Genomic DNA, 18,358 nt, shown 5'->3' with positions numbered 1-18,358 from the left:
GGGGTATGAAATTTGTGTCCATTAATTGCTTCCTGTCAATACTGTGAATCATTTTATACAGCAAGGAGTAACAGACTCCTTAGTTTGTAGATTGGCAATGCAATATCGATTAATTCATCTGTGTTATTCAGTGTAGACTAGTGGATAGAGCCCAGCCTGGGAGCCAGAAGGATCTGGGTCTTAATCCCAGCTCCAACACTTATAATAATAATTATTATTATTATAATTGTTGGATCTGGGTCTTAATCCCAGCTCCAACACTTATAATAATAATAATTATTATTATAATTGTTATTAGGGCATTTGTTAAAGTGCTTACTATGGGCCAGGCACTATTCTAAGCTCTGGGGTAGATAATAATAATAATATATAATAATAATGGTATTTGTTAAGCACTTACTATGTGACAAGCACTGCTCTAAGTGCTGGGGAAGATAATTGAGTTGGACAGAGTCTCTGTCCCACATAGGGCTCACATTCTTAATCCCTATTTTCCAGATGAGGGAACTGAGGCACAGAGAAGTGAAGTGACTGACCAAGGTCCCACAGCAGACCAGTAACGGAGATGGGATTAGAACCCAGATCCTTCTGCCCCCCCAGGCCCGTGCTTTATCCACTACACCACTTTGGGCAAGTCATTTCACTTTTCTGGGCCTCAGTTACCTCATCTGTAGAGTGGGGATGAAGACAGTGAACCCCATGTGGGACCAACCCAATTACCTTGTATCTACTTCAGCGCTTAGTAAAGTGCCTAGCACATAATAAGCATTTAACAAACACCACAATTATTATTAATATTATTGATCTCCCCTCCTAGCCCCACGGCACTTATATACACATCTGTAATTTCATTTATTTATATTAATGCCTGTCTCCCCTTCTAGACTGTAAGCTCATTGTGGGAAGGAAACATGTTGGTTATATTGTTATATTGCAGAGAAGCAGTGTGGTTTAGTGGAAAGAGCCCGGGTTTGGGAGTCAGAAGTCAGGGGTTCTAATCCTGGCTCTGTCCCTTGTCAGCTGTGTGACTTTGGACAAGTCACTTAATAATAATAATAATGATGGTATTTGTTAAGTGCTTACTTTGTGCAAAGCGCTGTTTTAACCTCTCTGTGCCTCAGGTCCCTCATCTGTAAAATGAGGATTAAGACTGTGATCCCCACATGGGACAACCTGATAACCTTGTATCTATCCCAGCGCTTAGAACTGTGCTTGGCACATAATAAGCGCTTAAGAAATACCATCATTATCATTATTTTCATTACTCTTCGTAGTGCTTAGTTCAGTGCTCTACACATAGCAAGCACTCAATAAATACGATTGACCCTTAATGTGGACAGAGCACTGTGTTGCATAACTGGGAGAGTTCAAAGCTAGGTAGACAGGATCCCTGTCCATAAGGAGCTTGCCATCAAGTAGAGGATCCCGTTTGGAAAATAATTCTTTTAGAGACCCAGTATAGACCAGTCAGGTGCTGTTCTAGAGATGAAAATGTTGTTCATCCCAGTGATGACAATAATAATAATGATAATAATAGGAGCTTGCCATCAAGTAGAGGATCCCATTTGGAAAATAATTCTTTTAGAGACCCAGTATAGACCAGTCAGGTGCTGTTCTAGAAATGAAAATGTTGCTCATCCCAGTGATAACAATAATAATAATGATAATAATAATCGTGGTATTTGTAAAGCACTTACTTCGGGCCAAGCACTGTTCTAAGCACTGGAGTAGATACAGGATAATCAAGTCAGACACGGCCCCTGTCCCACCTGGGGCTCACAGTCTTTACCACCATTTTGCCGATGAGGTAATTGAGGCACAGAAAAGTGAAGTTATATGTTGCCAACTTGCACTTCCCAAGCGCTTAGTACAGTGCTCTGCACACAGTAAGCACTCAATAAACACGAATGATCGATTGATTGATTATTTATTTGATTAGTACATATTTATTCTATTTATTTTATTTTGTTAATATGTTTCGTTTTGTTTTGTTTTGTTGTCTGCCTTCCCCGCCTAGACTGTGAGCCCTCTGTTGGGTAGGGACCGTCTCTATATGTTGCCAACTTGTACTGCCCAAGTGCTTAGTACAGTGCTCTGCACACAGTAAGCGCTCAATAAATACGAATGAATGAATGAATGAATGAATGAATGAAGTGACTTGCCCAAGATCATGCAGCGGACATGTGGCAGAGCTGGATTAGAACCCATGTCCTCTGAATCCCGGGTCTGTGCTCTTTCCACAAAGCCACGCTGCTTCCAGAATAATCTGGGCTAAAGTGAGAAGCACCTCTGCCTAGTGGGATGATCAAGAACCTGAGATTCAGAGGACCAGGGTTCAAATCCCAGCTCTGCAACTTGTCTGCTATGTGACCCTGGGCAAGTCACTTCACTTAATAATAATAATAATAATAATAATGGCATTTTATTAAGCGCTTTCTATGTGCAAAGCACTGTTCTAAGCACTGGGGAGTTTACAAGGTGGTCAGGTTGTCTCACGGGGGGCTCACAGTCTTAATCCCCATTTTACAGATGAGGGAACTGAGGCACAGAGAAGTGAAGTGACTTGCCCAAAGTCACACAGCTGACAATTGGCGGAGCCGGAACTTGAACCCATGAACTCTGACTCCAAAGCCTGGGCTCTTTCCACTGAGCCATGCTGCTTCAATAATGATGATGATAATAATAATAATAATAATAATAATAATAATAATAATAATAATAATAATAGTATTTGTTAAGCGCTTACTATGTGCCAAACACTGTTTCAAAGGCTGGGGTAGATACAAGGTAATCAGGTTGTCCCACATGGGGCTCACAGTCTTAATCCCCATTTTACAGATGAGGTAAATTCTCAGTGACTCGGTTTCCTCAACACATAAAATATGATTTCAGTACTTTTCTCCCTCCTATTTAAATTGCAAACCCTCTGCGGGAAAGGAGCCACATCTAACTCCCACCTATGTATTCTTTCCAGGGGCTTAGTGCAGTGCTCTGCACACAGTAAGCGCTTAATAATCAATCAATCATATTTATTGAGCTCTCACTGTGTGCAGAGCACTGTACTAAAAGGTGGGGAGAGAACAGCATAATAGTAAAACTGACATATTTCCTGCTCAAATTGAGCTTATAGTCTAGCAGGGGAGGTAGACGTTAATATAAATGAATAAATTACATCTATTACAGAAGTGCTGTGGGGCTGGGGGTGGGGTGAATAAAGGGGGCAAATTGAGTTTTATTTATCAAACGCTTACTGTGTGCAATACACTGTACTAAGCACTTGGGAGAGTGCAATACAACAGTAAACTAACACATTCCCTGCCCATGATGACTAGCAATAATAACAAGAATATTGCTACTACTTAGAACTTGAAGTCCGTATGGAACAAGGATTGTACTTGCTCTGTTAAATTTTATCTACCCCAGTGCTTTGTACAGTACTTGGCACAGAGTGCTTAACAAATACCACAATTATTGTTATGATCATTATCATTCTTTCTCTATTAGCACGGTGGCTAACAAAACTTTAGTAACTTTCATTCATTTATTTATTCAATCATATTTATTGAGTGCTTACTGTGTACAGAGCACTGTACTAAGCACTTAGAAGAGTACAATTCAGCAACAGAGACAATCCCTACTCAACGATGGGCTCCCAGTCTAGAAAGGGGGAGACAGACATCAAAACCAGTAAACAGGCATCAGTAGCATCATTATAAATAAATAGAATTGTAGATATAGCGTTTACTTGAGTTTGATACGATTTCCCTGCTAATCAACTGCAAACTCCTAAAGGCCTCTTATTTGTTTTTCCTTTGCAGTTCTCCACAGAGTCTAACACGGCGCTTCTCACAAAGTAGGTGCTTAATAACAACTGAATTTATATAGTGTTCTTAGTTGTCTAAGTGCTATCACTGTACCTATTATTATTGTGGTATTTGTTACGTGTTCACTATGTATCAGACACTGTTCTAAGCCCTGGTATAGAAACACATTAATTAGGCTGATGATGATGATGGTATTTGTTAAGCGCTTACTATGTGCCAAGCACTGTTCTAAGCTACAAAGTAATCAGTTTGCCCCACGTGGGGTTCACAGTCTTCATCCCCATTTTACAGATGAGGCAACTGAGGCACAGAGAAGTTAAGTGACTTGCCTAAAGTCACACAGCTGACAAGTGGCAGACCCAAGGTTAGAACCCATGACCTCTGACTCCCAAGCCCAGGCTCTACCCACTAAACCACACTGCTTCTCACTGGGGTCCTTACAATCTTAGTCCAACCTCCCTGTGTTGTAGGAAAAGTCGGATATTATTACTCCCGTATTCCAGAGGAGGAAACTCAGGCCCAGAAAGGTTATGTGACTTGCCCATAGTCACACAGCAGGCCGGGGGCAAATCTGAGACTTCAACCTACACCGCTGGACTTCCTGACTCTTTCCACGACACCTCACTGTCATGTACAGATAATAATAATGGCATTTATTAAGTGCTTACTGTATGCAAAGTACTGTTCTAAGCGCTGGGGAGGATACAAGGTGATCAGGTTGTTCCTCGTAGCCAGAGCTATGAGAAGGTAGGAAACCCTGAATACTCTATCAATCAATCAATCAATCAGTCTTATTTATTGAGCGCTTACTGTGTGCAGAGCACTGTACTAAGCGCTTACTGGTCCATCGGGTCAAAACGGTCCCTTAAATCAGAGGGAATCTCTACATAGTTAAAACACACGTGTGCTTTTACCTGTCAGATCCATTCCACGCACATTCAAACTTGTCAAAAATGCAATCATTTTCATACAAGGAACACAGCTTGCTTCTAAGGTAATCGTGGACCTGTAAGGGAAAATGAACGCAATTATTTTAAATGAACAGTGCAATAATCTTCTCCTGAACATTATCTCTACAATTTATTGGGTTTTCGAAAACAGTTTACTTCCAGCACTCTAAAGTGATGTGGCTCATAATATTTTTTTTTATGGTTCTTCTCGCTTTAAAGAACCCCCTGGGGAACTTTTAAACTGCAAAGCACAAATGTCAGGCAAATGTTTCAGTGAGTACCCAAGGCAAACACTGCAGAGATTCAACAATAATGGTAAGAATGATAACAATTACTGCGTTGTTAAGCTCTTATTATGTGTCAAGCACTGTACTAAATGCTGGGATAAATAACTTAAGGGAACATCCCCAAATCACAGAGCAGACCTGAGTCAGGGCTAGGACTAAAATAAGGGTCTCCTGATTATTTTTTTTTTAATGGTATTTGTTAAGTGCTTACTATGCACCAAGCACTGTACTAAGCACTGGGGTAGATAAAGATGAGAAGCAGCATGGTTCAGTGGAGTCAGAGATCATGGGTTCTAATCCCTGCTCTGCTAACTGTCAGCTGTGTGACTTTGGGCAAGTCACTTAACTTCTCTGTGCTGCAGTTATCTCATCTGTAAAATGTGGATTAAAACTGTGAGCCCCCCGTGGGACAACGTGATCATCTTGTAACCTCCCCAGCACTTAGAACAGTGCTTTGCACATAATAAGCGCTTAACACATACCATCATTATTATTTTTATTATAAAGGACACAGTCCATTGTTCCACACGGGGTTCACTGTCACAGAGAGCGAGGTGATGGAGAGTTTTAAAGCCAATGGTGAGGACCTTTTGTTTGATACAGAGGTGGGTAGGCAACTGCAAGAAAATAATGATAATAATAATGATGGTACTTGTTAAGTGCTTACTTTGTGCCAAACACTGTTCTAAGTGCTGGAGTAGATATAAGGCAATCAGATTGTTCCTCGTGGGGCTCAAAGTCTTAATCTCCATTTTCCAGATGAGGTAACTGAAGCCCAGAGAAGTTAAGTGACTTGCCCAAAGTCACACAGCTGACAAGTGGTGGAGCCGGGATTAGAACCCATGACCTCTGACTCCCAAGCCTGTTCTCTTTCCACTAAGCCACACCGCCCCTCTAATCATCTCGAGATGATTACAGTATACATCTACAGAACCAATCAGCCAATCAATCATATTTATTGAGTTGTTATTGTATGCAGAGCACTGTGCTAAGTGTTTGGGAGAGTAAAATATTAGAGTTGGAAGACAAGATTCCTGCCCACAATGAGCTTACGGTTTAGAGGGGGAGATAGGTGTTAAATATAAGTGAATAAATTATAGATATGGACATTATAAGTGCTGTGGGGCTGAGGGTGCGTGAATCAAGGGTGAAAATCCAAGTGCAAGGGCAGCACAGAAGGAAGAGGGAGAAGAGGAAATGAGGGCTTAGTCGGGGAAGGCCTCTTGGAGGAGGTGTGATTTTAATAAGGCTTTGAAGGTGGGGAGGTGGTGGTCTATCAGATGTGAAGGGGGAGGGGGTTCTAGCCAGAGGCAGGATTTGGGCAAGGGTTTGGCAGAAATATAGATGAGATCGAGGTTCAGTGAGGAGGTTGGCATCAGACACTCTATGGCCTAGCAGATTCTAATCCTAGCTCCGCCACTTGTCTGCTGTATGACCTTGGACAAGTCACTTAAATTCTCTGTGCCTCAGTTACCTCTTCTGGAAAATGGGGATAATAATAATAATGACATTTATTAAGTACTTACTGTGTGCAAAGCATAGTTCTAAGCGCTGGGGAGGCTATAAGGTGATCAGGTTGTCCCACGGGGGCTCACAGTCAATCCCCTTTTTACAGAAGAGGTAACTGAGGCACAGAGAAGTTGTGACTTGCCCAAAGTCACACAGCTGACAATTGGTGAAGCTAGGATTTGAACTCATGACCACTGACTCCAAAGCCCATGCTCTTTCCACTGAGCCACGCTGCGGGGATTAAGACTGTGAACCTCATGTGGGTTAACTTGATTATCTTGTAACTACACCGGCACGGAGAACAGTACTTGGCACATAACAAGCGCTTAACAAATAACATAATAATAATAATAATAGTGGAAAGAACATGGGCCTGGGTGTCTGAGGATCTGGGTTCTAATCCCAGCTCTGTCACTTGCCAGCTGTGTGACTTGGGTAAGCCACTTGACTTCTCTGTGCCTCAGTTTCCTCATCTCTAAAATGGGAATTCAACCCCTGTTCTCTCTCCCCCAAGACTGTGAGGCCCATGAGGCCAGAGACTGTGTCCAACCTTATTATCTTGTATCTAGCCCAGCACTTAGTACAATGCTTGACAGTTAGTAAGGGCCTAATAAGTACCACAATTTTGCACAATGTAAGCACTCAGTAAATGCCATTTATTGATTAAAAGACCATTGATTTACCCATGAGTTCTAAGGAGGAGGTAAATAAATACATACAACACTATCTACTGGCTGCTTTATTTAGAATTGCATTCACCTCAGGGGTAGTCTCCTGTGTCATTAGAGTGTAAGCTCCTTGTGGGCAGGGAATGTGCCAGTCCTTTGTCTTGTACTTCCCAAAACCTTACCAGATTACAATGCCCCAAGTGGTGCTCAATAAATACTACTAACTTTTAAAATAGTTTATAAGAGAATCAGTTTGGACATAGTCTCTGCCCCACATGGTACTTGTAGTCTTAATGCCCATTTTCCAGATATAACTGAGGCCCAGAGAAGTGAAGTGGCTTGTCCAAGGTCACACACAGCAGACAAATAGCAGACTCATGCTCTCTCCACTAATAATAACAATAACGACTATGATATTTGTTAGGTGCTTACTGTGTGCCAAGCACTGTTCATTCATTCATTCAATCGTATTTATTGAGGGCTCACTGTACTAATCACTTGGGAAGCATAAACTGGCAACATAAAGAGACAGTCCCTACCCAACAACGGGCTCACAGTCTAGAAGGGACTAGAAGGGTCTCTACCTAGGGGTAGGACAGAGGGAGGGAGTGGGGGTGATGGGAGGGGAGGAGGAGCAGAGGAAAAGGGAGGACTCAGTCTGGGAAGGCCTGCTGGAGGAGGCGAGCTCTCCGTAGGGTTTTGAAGGGAGGAAGAGCGTTAGCTTGGCAGATGTGTGCAGGGAGGGCATTCCAGGCCAGGGCAAGGACATGGGCCAGCGATCGATGGTGGGACAGGTGAGAACGAGGCCCATTGAGGAGGTTAGCAGCAGCAGGGAGTGGAGGTTGTGGGCTGGGCTGGAGAAGGAGAGAAGGGAGGTGAGGTAGGAGGGGGCAAGGGGATGGACAGCCTTGAAGCTGAGAGTGAGGAGTTTTTGTTTGATTCATAGGTTGACAGGCAGCCAGCCACTGGAGATTTTTGAAGAGGGGAGTAACATGCTCGGAGTGTTTCTGTACAAAGATGATCCAGGCAGCAGAGTCAAGTATAGACTGAAGTGGGGAGAGACAGGAGGATGGGAGATCAGAGAGGAGGATGATGCAGTAATTTAGTCGGGATAGGATGAGAGATTGAACCAGCAAGGTAGCAGTTTGGATGGAGAGGAAAGGGCGAATCTTGGCGATGTCATGAAGGTGAGAATGGCAGGTTTAGGTGACAGATTGGATGTGTGGGGTGAACGAGGGAGCGGAGTCGAGGATGACACCAAGGTTACGGGCTTGTGACATGGGAAGGATGGCAGTGCTGTCTACAGTGACGGGAAAGTCAGGGAGAGGACAGGGTTTGGGATGGAAGATAAGGGAGTTCAGTCTTGGACATATTGAGTTTTAGGTGGTGGGCAGACATCCAGATGGAGATGTCCTGAAGGCAGGAGGAGATGCAAGCCTGGAGGGATGGAGAGAGAGCAGGGGTGGAGATGTAGATTTGGGTATCATCGGCGTAGAGATGATAGTTGAAGCCATGGGAGCGAATGAGTTCACCAAGGCAGTGAGTGTAGATAGAGAACAGAAGGGGACCAAGAACTAACCCTTGAGGAACCCCTACAGTTAGGGGATGGGAGGGGGAGGAGGAGCCCACAAAGGAGACCGAGAATGAATGGCTGGAGAGATAAGAGGGGAACCAGGAGAGGACAGAGTCTGTGAAGCCAAGGTTGGATAGCATGTTGAGGAGAAGGGAGTGGTCCACAGTGTTGAAGGCAGTTGAGAATTAGAGGAGAATTAGGATAGAGTAGGAGCCATTGGATATGGCAAGAAGGAGGTCATTGGTGACCTTTGAGAGGGCAGTTTTGGTGGAGTGTAGGGAACGGAAGCCAGATTGGAGGGGGTCAAGGAGAGAGTTCGCTTTGAGGAATTCGAGGCAGCGGGTGTAGATGACTCATTCTAGGAGTTTGGAAAGGAAGGGTAGGAGTGAGATAGGGCGATAACTAGAAGGGGAGGTGGGGTCAAGAGAGGGTTTTTTTAGGATAGGGGAGACATGGGCATGTTTGAAGGCAGAGGGGAAGGAAAGAATGGAGAATGAGTGGTTGAAAATAGAAGTTAAGGAGGGGAGGAGGGAAGGGGCGAGAGATTTGAAAAGATGAGAGGGAATGGGGTCTGAAGCACAGGTGGATGGAGTAGCACTTGAGAGGAGGGAGAAGATCTCATCTGAAGTTACTGTTGGGAAGGATGGGAGAGTAGTGGAGAGGGTTTAGAGCTGGGGGGGGATGGAAAAGGGAGAGAGGTGACTTTGGGGAGCTCAGACCTGATGGAGTTAATTTTACTAATGAAGTAGGAGACCTGATCGTTGGGGGTGAGGGATGGAAGAGGGGGAGGAACAGGGGGCCTGAGAAGGGAGTTAAATGTATGGAAGAGCTGATGGGGATGATGGGCATGAGTGTCAATAAAGGAGGAGAAATAGTTTTGCCTGGCAGAGGAGAGGGCAGAGTTAAGGCAGGAAAGGATAAACTTGAAGTGAACAAGTTTGGCTTGGTGTTTAGACTTTCACCAGCAGAGTTTAGCAGCTCGAACGTAAGAGTGAAGGAGGCAGACAGTGGCAATGATCCAAGGCTGTGGGTTAGTGGTACGAGAGCGGCGAGAGGAAAGGGGAGCAAGCAACTTGAGTAGAGAGGATGGAGTCGAGAGCAGTAATCTTGTTATCAAGATTGGGTAGAGAGGAAAGGGAGGCAAGGTGGGGTGTGATCAATCAATCAATCAATCAATCAAACATATTTATTGAGCGCTTACTGTGTGCAGAGCACTGTACTAAGCGCTTGGGAAGTACAAGCTGGCAACACATAGAGACGGTCCCATCCCAACAGTGGGCTCACAGTCTAGAAGGGGGAGACAGAGAACAAAACCAAACATATTAACAAAATAAAATAAATAGAAAAGATATGTACAAGTAAAATAAATAAATAAGTAGAGTAATAAATATGTACAAACATATATACATATACACAGTGTGATGCACTGAGAAAGATGGATGGGGTCGAGAGAGTGGAGGTCTCTGTGGGGGAGTAATATAGATTTATGGGGGGAGGAGTGTGAGTGAGGAGGCAGGTGAGAAGGTTATGATCAGAGAGAGGCATTTCAGAGTTGGTGAGGGTGGAGATAGTGCAGCGGTAGGAGATGATGTAAGGACTGGGTTGGATACTTTCGTTATCCCACTTTGGGCTTACAGTCTCAATCTCCATTTAGCAGAGGTTACTGCGGCCCAGAGAAGTGAAGTGATTCTCCCAAGGTCACACAGCAGACAAGTTGTGGAGCTGGGAATAGAACCCATGACCTTCTGACTCCGCCAAGCTAGCTCCCTTCCTCCCTTCAAAGCCCTACTGAGAGCTCACCACCTCCAGGAGACCTTCCCACACTGAGCCCCCTCCTTCCTCTCCCCCTCCTCCCCCTCCCCATCCCTCTGCCTTACTTCCTTCCCCTCCCCACAGCACCTGTACATATGTATAGATGTTTGTACATATTTATTACTCTATTTATTTTACTTGTATATATTTATTCTATTTATTTAATTTTTTTAATATGTTTTGTTTTGTTGTCTGTCTCCCCCTTCTAGACTGTGAGCCCACTGTTGGGTAGGGACTGTCTCTATATGTTGCAAACTTGTACTTCCCAAGCGCTTAGTACAGTGGTCTGCACACAGTAAGCGCTCAATAAATATGATTGATTGATTGATTGATTGATTACTGTATGCACAGCACTGTTCTAAGCGCTTGAGAGAGTACAAAGGAGTCAGAGGTCATGAGTTCTAATCCCAGCTCCGCCACTAATCAACTGTGTGACTTTGGGCAAGTCACTTAACTTCTCCGGGCCTCAGTTCCCTCATCTGTAAAATGTGGATTAAGACTGTGAAGCTCACGTGGGACAACCTGATTACCTTCTATCTACACCAGTGCTTAGAACAGTGCTTGGCACATAGTAAATGCTTAACAAAAAACATCAATATTATCATTATTGTTAATACAAGAATAAGCACACACATTCCATGCCCACAATCAGCTTCCAGTCTTGAGGATGAGATAGGACTTTGCCAAATCCCTGGACCTTGTGCAAATGTCTTACCCTGTAGAGAAAACAGGCCCTTTCTGATTAATTCTGAGCCCCCAAATTAAAAGCAGAAACAGCATGGCCTAGTTGGAAAATTCCTGATTAATTCTCAACCCCCAAATTAAAAGCAGAAACAGCATGGCCTAGTTGGAAAACCACGAGTCTCGGAGTCACAGGACCTGTGTTCTAATCCCGGCTCCGCCCCATGTCTTTTGAGTGACCTTGGGCAAGTTGCTTCACTTCTCCGGGCCTCAGTTACCTCAACTGGAAAATGGGGGCTAAGACTGTGGGCCTTAGGTGGAACATGGGCTGTGTCCAACCTGATTATCTCTCCAGGGTTTACTGTAGTAATTGGCACAGAGTAAGTGCTGAATACATACCATTAAAAAAAAAGAGAGGCCTAGTGAATGGGGTGGATTAAAAACTGATGATAATGAAGAGTAGGAGGAAGAGATAGTTGAGGAAGAGGAGAAGGAGGAAACACAACGTGGCCTAGTGGATAGAGCACAGGCTTTGAAGTCAGAAGGACCTGATTTATAATCCTGGTTCTGCCATTTGTCTGCTGTGCGACTTTGGGCAAGTCACTGAACTTGAGCCCCATGTGGGACAGGGACTGTATCCAACCTGATTAGCTTGTATCTATCCCAGTGCTTAGTACAGTGCCTGGTACAAAGTAAATGCTTAACAAATATCATACATATATCCTTCCTCTCCCCCTCGTCCCCCACTCCATCCCCCCCATCTTACCTCCTTCCCTTCCCCGCAGCACCTGTATATATGTATATATGTTTGTACATATTTACTACTCTATTTATTTATTTATTTATTTATTTTACTTGTACATATCTATTCTATTTATTTTATTTTGTTAGTATGTTTGGTTTTGTTCTCTGTCTCCCCCTTTTAATCAATCAATCAATCAATCAATCGTATTTATTGAGCGCTTACTATGTGCAGAGCACTGTACTAAGCGCTTGGGAAGTACAAATTGGCATCACATAGAGACAGTCCCTGCCCAACAGTGGGCTCACAGTCTAAAAGGGGGAGACAGAGAACAGAACCAAACATACCAACAAAATAAAATAAGTAGGCTAGAAATGTACAAGTAAAATAAATAAATAAATAAATAAATAGAGTAATAAATATGTACAACCATATATACATATATACAGGTGCTGTGGGGAAGGGAAGGAGGTAAGATGGGGGGATGGAGAGGGGGATGAGGGGGACAGGAAAGAAGGGGCTCAGTCTGGGAAGGTCTCCTGGTGGAGGTGAGCTCTCAGCAGGGCCTTTTAGACTGTGAGCCCACTGTTGGGTAGGGACTGTCTCTATATGTTGCCAACTTGTACTTCCCAAGCGCTTTGTACAGTGCTCTGCACACAGTAAGCACTCAATAAATACGATTGATTGATTGATACATAAAATGTTGAAATTAAGAGACTTAACTTAAACCATATCAGTCAGCTGGGCCAAAGGGAACAAAGATGATTCCCCTTCGAGCTGCTTCCACTCAAAAATATACCGAAAATATGAATTCTGTTGCTTGGATTGTATCAACCCCAGCGATTAATACAATGCTTGGCACTTTGTAAGAAATACTATTATCTTTTATTATATAATTACCTCTTCCTTGAAAAAATTTTCTACGTATACACAGATGGTTGAAGTCATCAGTAGACTCCGCATATATTCCACCATAATATATTTACTTAGGCACAAGAAAGTACCTACCCAAGGATAATCAGTCAATCAATTGTACTAAGTGCTTGGGAGAGTACGATATTACAGTATAACAGACACATTCCCTCCCCACAATGGGCTCATGATCTAGAAACAATGAGTTTCCATTCTAGACACTGAGAAGCAGCTCAGTTAAAAGCGCACGGACTTTGGAGTCAGAGGTCATGGGTTCAAATCCTGCTCTGTCAACTGTCAGCTGTGTGACTTTGGGCAAGTCACTTAACTTCTCTGTGCCTCAGTTACCTCATCTGTAAAATGGGGATTAAGACTGTGAGCCCGCTATGGGACAACCTGATCACCTTGTAACCTCCCCAGTGCTTAGAACAGTACTTTGCACATAGGAAGCGCTTAATAAATACCATCATTATTATTGTTATTATTATCTCTCTCACTCTTTTTGACAATCCAGGCTCATGGAAGAGATTTAGCACAAAAAAAAAGCCTAAAATAAATCGTTGCAGTATAGCCCTTCTGTGCTGGCCTTATGAGAAACCTGTTTATTGGTTGTTGTTTTTATCTTTTTCAGTTACTTCCTGGCATGCGTGCTTATTTTGTCATTATCACACCAATCCCAAACCATTTCTATGCCATGGGTATTAATCATATTTTCTCTCCTGCCCTATGTGTGATGTATTGCTGTGACAGACCGATTAGAGAAGCCGTTGTTAAAATCCAGGCTACCATCACTGAATCTCAAATGACCACATTTATTTAAACAGAGATTTTTTTCCCCAGAAAGAATAAAAGCCCTTCTATCACTAGGCTTATGTTGTTATTATATACATATATATATGTATATATATATATTAATATATATGTTTTTATTTTTTAACCAGAGGAATTGTGGCCTAGTAGCTAGAGCACGGGCCTGGGAATTCAAAGGACATAAATTCTAATCCCAGCTCTGCCATTTGTCTGCTGGGTAACCGTGGGCAAGGCACTTCACTTCATCATCATCAATCCTATTTATTGAGTGCTTACTGTGTGCAGAGCACTGTACTAAGCGCTTGGGAAGTACAAATTGGCAACATATAGAGACAGTCCCTACCCAACAGTGGGCTCACAGTCTAAAATGGGGAGACAGAGAACAAAACCAAACATACTAACAAAATAAAATAAATAGAATAGATATGTACAAATAAATTAAATAAATAAATAAATAGAGTAAAAAAAATATGTACAAACATATATACATATATACAGGTGCTGTGGGGAAGGGAGGGAGGTAAGATGGGGGGATGGAGAGGGGGAAGAGGGGGAGAGGAAGGAAGGGGCTCAGTCTGGGAAGGCCTCCTGGAGGAGGTGAGCTCTCAGCAGGGCCTTGAAGGGAGGAAGAGAGCTATCTTGGCGGATGGGCAGAGGGAGGGCATTCCAGGCCCGGGGGATGAGGTGGGCCGGGGGTTGATGGCGGGACAGGCGAAAACGAGGTACAGTGAGGAGATCAGCGGTGGAGGAGCAGAGGGTGTGGACTGGGCTGTAGAAGGAGAGAAGGGAGGTGAGGTAGGAGGGGGAGAGGGGATGGACAGCCTTGAAGCCCAGGGTGAGGAGTTTCTGCCTGATGCGCAGATTGATTGGTAGCCACTGGAGATTTTTGAGGAGGGGAGTGATATGCCCAGAGCGTTTCTGGACAAAGATAATCCGGGCAGCAGCATGAAGTATGGATTGAAGTGGAGAGAGACACGAGGATGGGAGATCAGAGAGAAGGCTGATGCAGTAGTCCAGACGGGATAGGATGAGAGCTTGAATGAGCAGGGTAGCGGTTGAGATGGAGAGGAAAGGGCGGATCTTGGCAATGTTGTGGAGCTGAGACCGGCAGGTTTTGTTCACGGCTAGGATGTGAGGGGTGAATGAGAGAGTGGAGTCGAGGATGACACCAAGGTTGCGGACTTGTGAGACGGGAAGGATGGTAGTTCCGTCAACAGAGATGGGAAAGCCAGGGAGAGGGCAAGGTTTGGGAGGGAAGACAAGGAGTTCAGTCTTCGACATGATTGATAGAGAAGCAGCTTGGCCCAGTGGAAAGAGCCCGGACCTGAGAATCAGAAGGACCTGGCTTCTAATCCCAGCTTCACCACTTATCTGCTGTGTGATCTTGGGCAACCCACTTCACTTCTCTGGGCCTCAGTTACCTCATCTATAAAATGGGGATGAAGAATGTGAGCCCCACGTGGGACAGGGACTGCGCCCTACCCGGTTAGCTTGTATCTACCCCAGAGCTTTGAACAGTGCCAGACACATAGTAAGCGCTTAACAAATACCAGATTTATTATGATCAATCATTATTCTTCCTAATACTACAGTATCCCATTGCAACCGTTTCCTCTCCTCCTCCTCCTTCTCCTCCTTTCCATCCCCCCCACCCTACCTCCTTCCCCTCCCCACAGCACCTGTATATATGTTTGTACAGATTTTTTACTCTATTTATTTTACTTGTACAAATTTACTATTCTATTTATTTTGTTAATGATGTGCATTTAGCTTTAATTCTATTTGTTCTGACGACTTGACACCTGTCCACATGTTTTGTTTTGTTGTCTGTGTCCCCCTTCTAGACTGTGAGCCCGTTGTTGGGTAGGGACCATCTCTATATGTTGCCAACTTGTACTTCCCAAGCGCTTAGTACAGTGCTCTGCACACAGTAAACACTCAATAAATACGATTGAATAAATGAATGAATGAACCATTTGAGAGCAGCTTGAATTGGAGTAAAATCTACACACTTCTAAACAGTTATTTTCCAATGGATCCTTCAGGCGGCCTCATAAATCACTCACATGCTCGAGTTTTTCTTTGTTTGCTCAGCTGCTACATTTTTGTTTATTCTCAAACCCCAAGGGATTCTCGTCCTCATTGGGCCGCATTCTCATCTCTCCTGCAACCAACATCTTACTCAAATCCTCCTTTCTTCCATGGAATTCATTCATTCATTCATTCAATCGTATTTATTGAGCGCTTATTGTGTGCAGAGCACTGTACTAAGCGCTTGGGAAGTACAAGTTGGCAACATATAGAGACGGAATTCTGATATATTGTATTCTTCCGAGTACTTAGTACAGTGCTCCGCACACATAATGCTCAAAAGAAAGCACTGATCTATCGATTGATTGAATATCTTTATACTCTCTACCCTTCTTCTTCCTGTGATATATTTTAGTGTCTCTCCCTTACATCCCCCAAATATATTGTAAACTCCTTGGGGGCAGGAATTATGTCTCCTAAAGCTATTGTCCTCTCCCCAGCACTTAGTGCAGTGCTTTGCACAGAGTGGGTGCTCAATGATTATTATTATTATATTTATTAAGAGTTTAGTATAAGCTCAATGAGTACTATTGATTTAAGTTATTAAAATTTAGCACTTAGGTATTTTATCTTTTTTTAATGATATTTGTTAAGTGGTTACTACATGTGAAGCACTATTTTAAGCACTGAGCTACCTACGAGTTTATCAAGCTGGCACACAGTGATTTAATAAGCTCAGGGAGACTGAAGGCTAACGGAAGTAGTCCTAGATATAAATTTTTCATTTTTCAAAAGAGAAAAACTTTTTTTTTTATTTCTCAGTTCTCAGCATGGAACCAGAGAACTTCTGTAGTGGTTTCTAGCTGAATGGGGTTCTAATCCCGGCTCCACCACTTTGGCCTGCTGTGTGACCTTGGACAAGTCAATTCACTTCTCTGGGCCTCAGTTTCCTCATTTGTAAAATGGGGATTTAATGTCTGTTCTCCCTCCTACTTAGACTTTGAACCCCACGTGGGACAGGGACTGTGTCCAATCTGATTAATTTCTATGTACCTCAGTGCTTGGAACAGTGCTTGGCCCATAATAAATTCATTCATTCATTCAATCACTTAGTGCACAGCACTGTACTAAGGGCTTGGAAGGTACAACTTGGCAACAAATAGAGACAATCTCTACCCAACAATGGGCTCACAGTCTTAACAAAAATAATAATGATGATAATAATAATGATAATAATAATAATAACCGTATGCTCCTTGTGGGCAGGGAATATGTCTAAGCAGTGTGGCACAAAAAGCCCGGGCTGTGGAGTCAGAGGTCATGGGTTCAAATCCTGCTCCACCAATTGTCAGCTGTGTGACTTTGGGCAAGTCACTTAACTTCTCTGTGCCTCAGTGTCCTCATCTGTAAAATGGGGATGAAGACTGTGAGCCCCCCGTGGGACAACCTGATCACTTGTAACCTCCCCAGTGCTTAGAACAGTGCTTTGCACATAGTAAGTGCTTAATAAATGCCATTATTATTATTGTTATTATTAACTCTGGGGTATCATATTCTCTCCAGCAGTTAGTACAGTGCCTTGCACACAATAACTCCTCAATAACTACAATTGATTTATAATAAGAATAATCACTGATGAAAGGAATCATGAGTCTACTGATTCTGTTGTGTTTTCTGAAGGGCTTAGTGCAGAGCTCTGCACAGAGTAAGTGCTCTATAAACACCCTTGATTGGTAGATCAAAGTCCCGAAGAAAACTTTCTGGGGGTTTCCAGTTCAGGCTGGTTAAGCACTTACTATGGGCCAAGCACTGTTCTAAGCACCTAGGATGATACAAGGTGATCAGGTTGCCCCACTTGGGGCTCACAGTCCTAATCCCCATTTTACAGATGAGGTAAATGAGGCACAGAGAAGTTGTGACTTGCCCAAAGTCACACAGCTGACAATTGGCAGAGCCGGAATTTGAACCCATGACCTCTGACTCCCAAGCCTGGGCTCTTTCCACTAAGCCACACTCCTTCTCTAAAATGTGATTGAATGAATGAATGAATGAATGAATGAATGAACTCAGAAGTTGGAAGCGGTCCCTTGCAATTTGTATGCTTTTGTCTTTTTCCAGAGCCAACTGTGAGTAATCAATCAATCAATCAATCAATCAATCATTCGTATTTATTGAGCACTTACTGTGTGCAGAGCACTGTACTAAGCGCTTGGGAAGTACAAGTTGGCAACATATAGAGACAGTCCCTACCCAACAGTGGGCTCACAGTCTAGAAGGGGGACCCATCCCAGGGGAGTTTGAGGGACAGTAGACACTGGAACGCTCAGTGCATAGTTTTGCATTCATTCATTCATTCATTCATTCATTCAATTGGATGTATTGACAGTTTACTGTGTGCAGAGCACTGTACTAAGACCTTGGGAGAGTACAATAAAACAATAAACAGACATTTTCTGTGCACAATGAGCTCACAGTCTAGAGGGCGGGGAGACAGACATTAATATAAATGAATAAATGACAGATCTGGACATAAGAAATGTGGGGTTAGGAGGGGGGATG

General features: G+C 43.4%; 1 protein-coding gene across 2 annotated transcripts in view; it reads right to left on the bottom strand.

Moving 5' to 3' along the window:
- The window catches only part of PPP2R2C (protein phosphatase 2 regulatory subunit Bgamma), a 381,993-nt gene that overhangs the window by 9,676 nt on the left and 353,959 nt on the right, over positions 1–18,358 (bottom strand). For both annotated transcript variants that reach the window (XM_038745076.1, XM_038745077.1), the window contains one exon: positions 4,739–4,830. In XM_038745076.1, coding sequence (XP_038601004.1) covers positions 4,739–4,830 — 92 coding nt within the window. The remainder of the gene's footprint in view (positions 1–4,738; positions 4,831–18,358) is intronic.

Source organism: Tachyglossus aculeatus, chromosome 4, assembly GCF_015852505.1.
Source record: "Tachyglossus aculeatus isolate mTacAcu1 chromosome 4, mTacAcu1.pri, whole genome shotgun sequence".
Classification (NCBI taxonomy): Eukaryota; Metazoa; Chordata; class Mammalia; order Monotremata; family Tachyglossidae; genus Tachyglossus; species Tachyglossus aculeatus.
The sequence above is the reverse complement of the archived record's forward strand: the minus strand, read 5'-3'. Positions and strand labels throughout refer to the sequence as shown.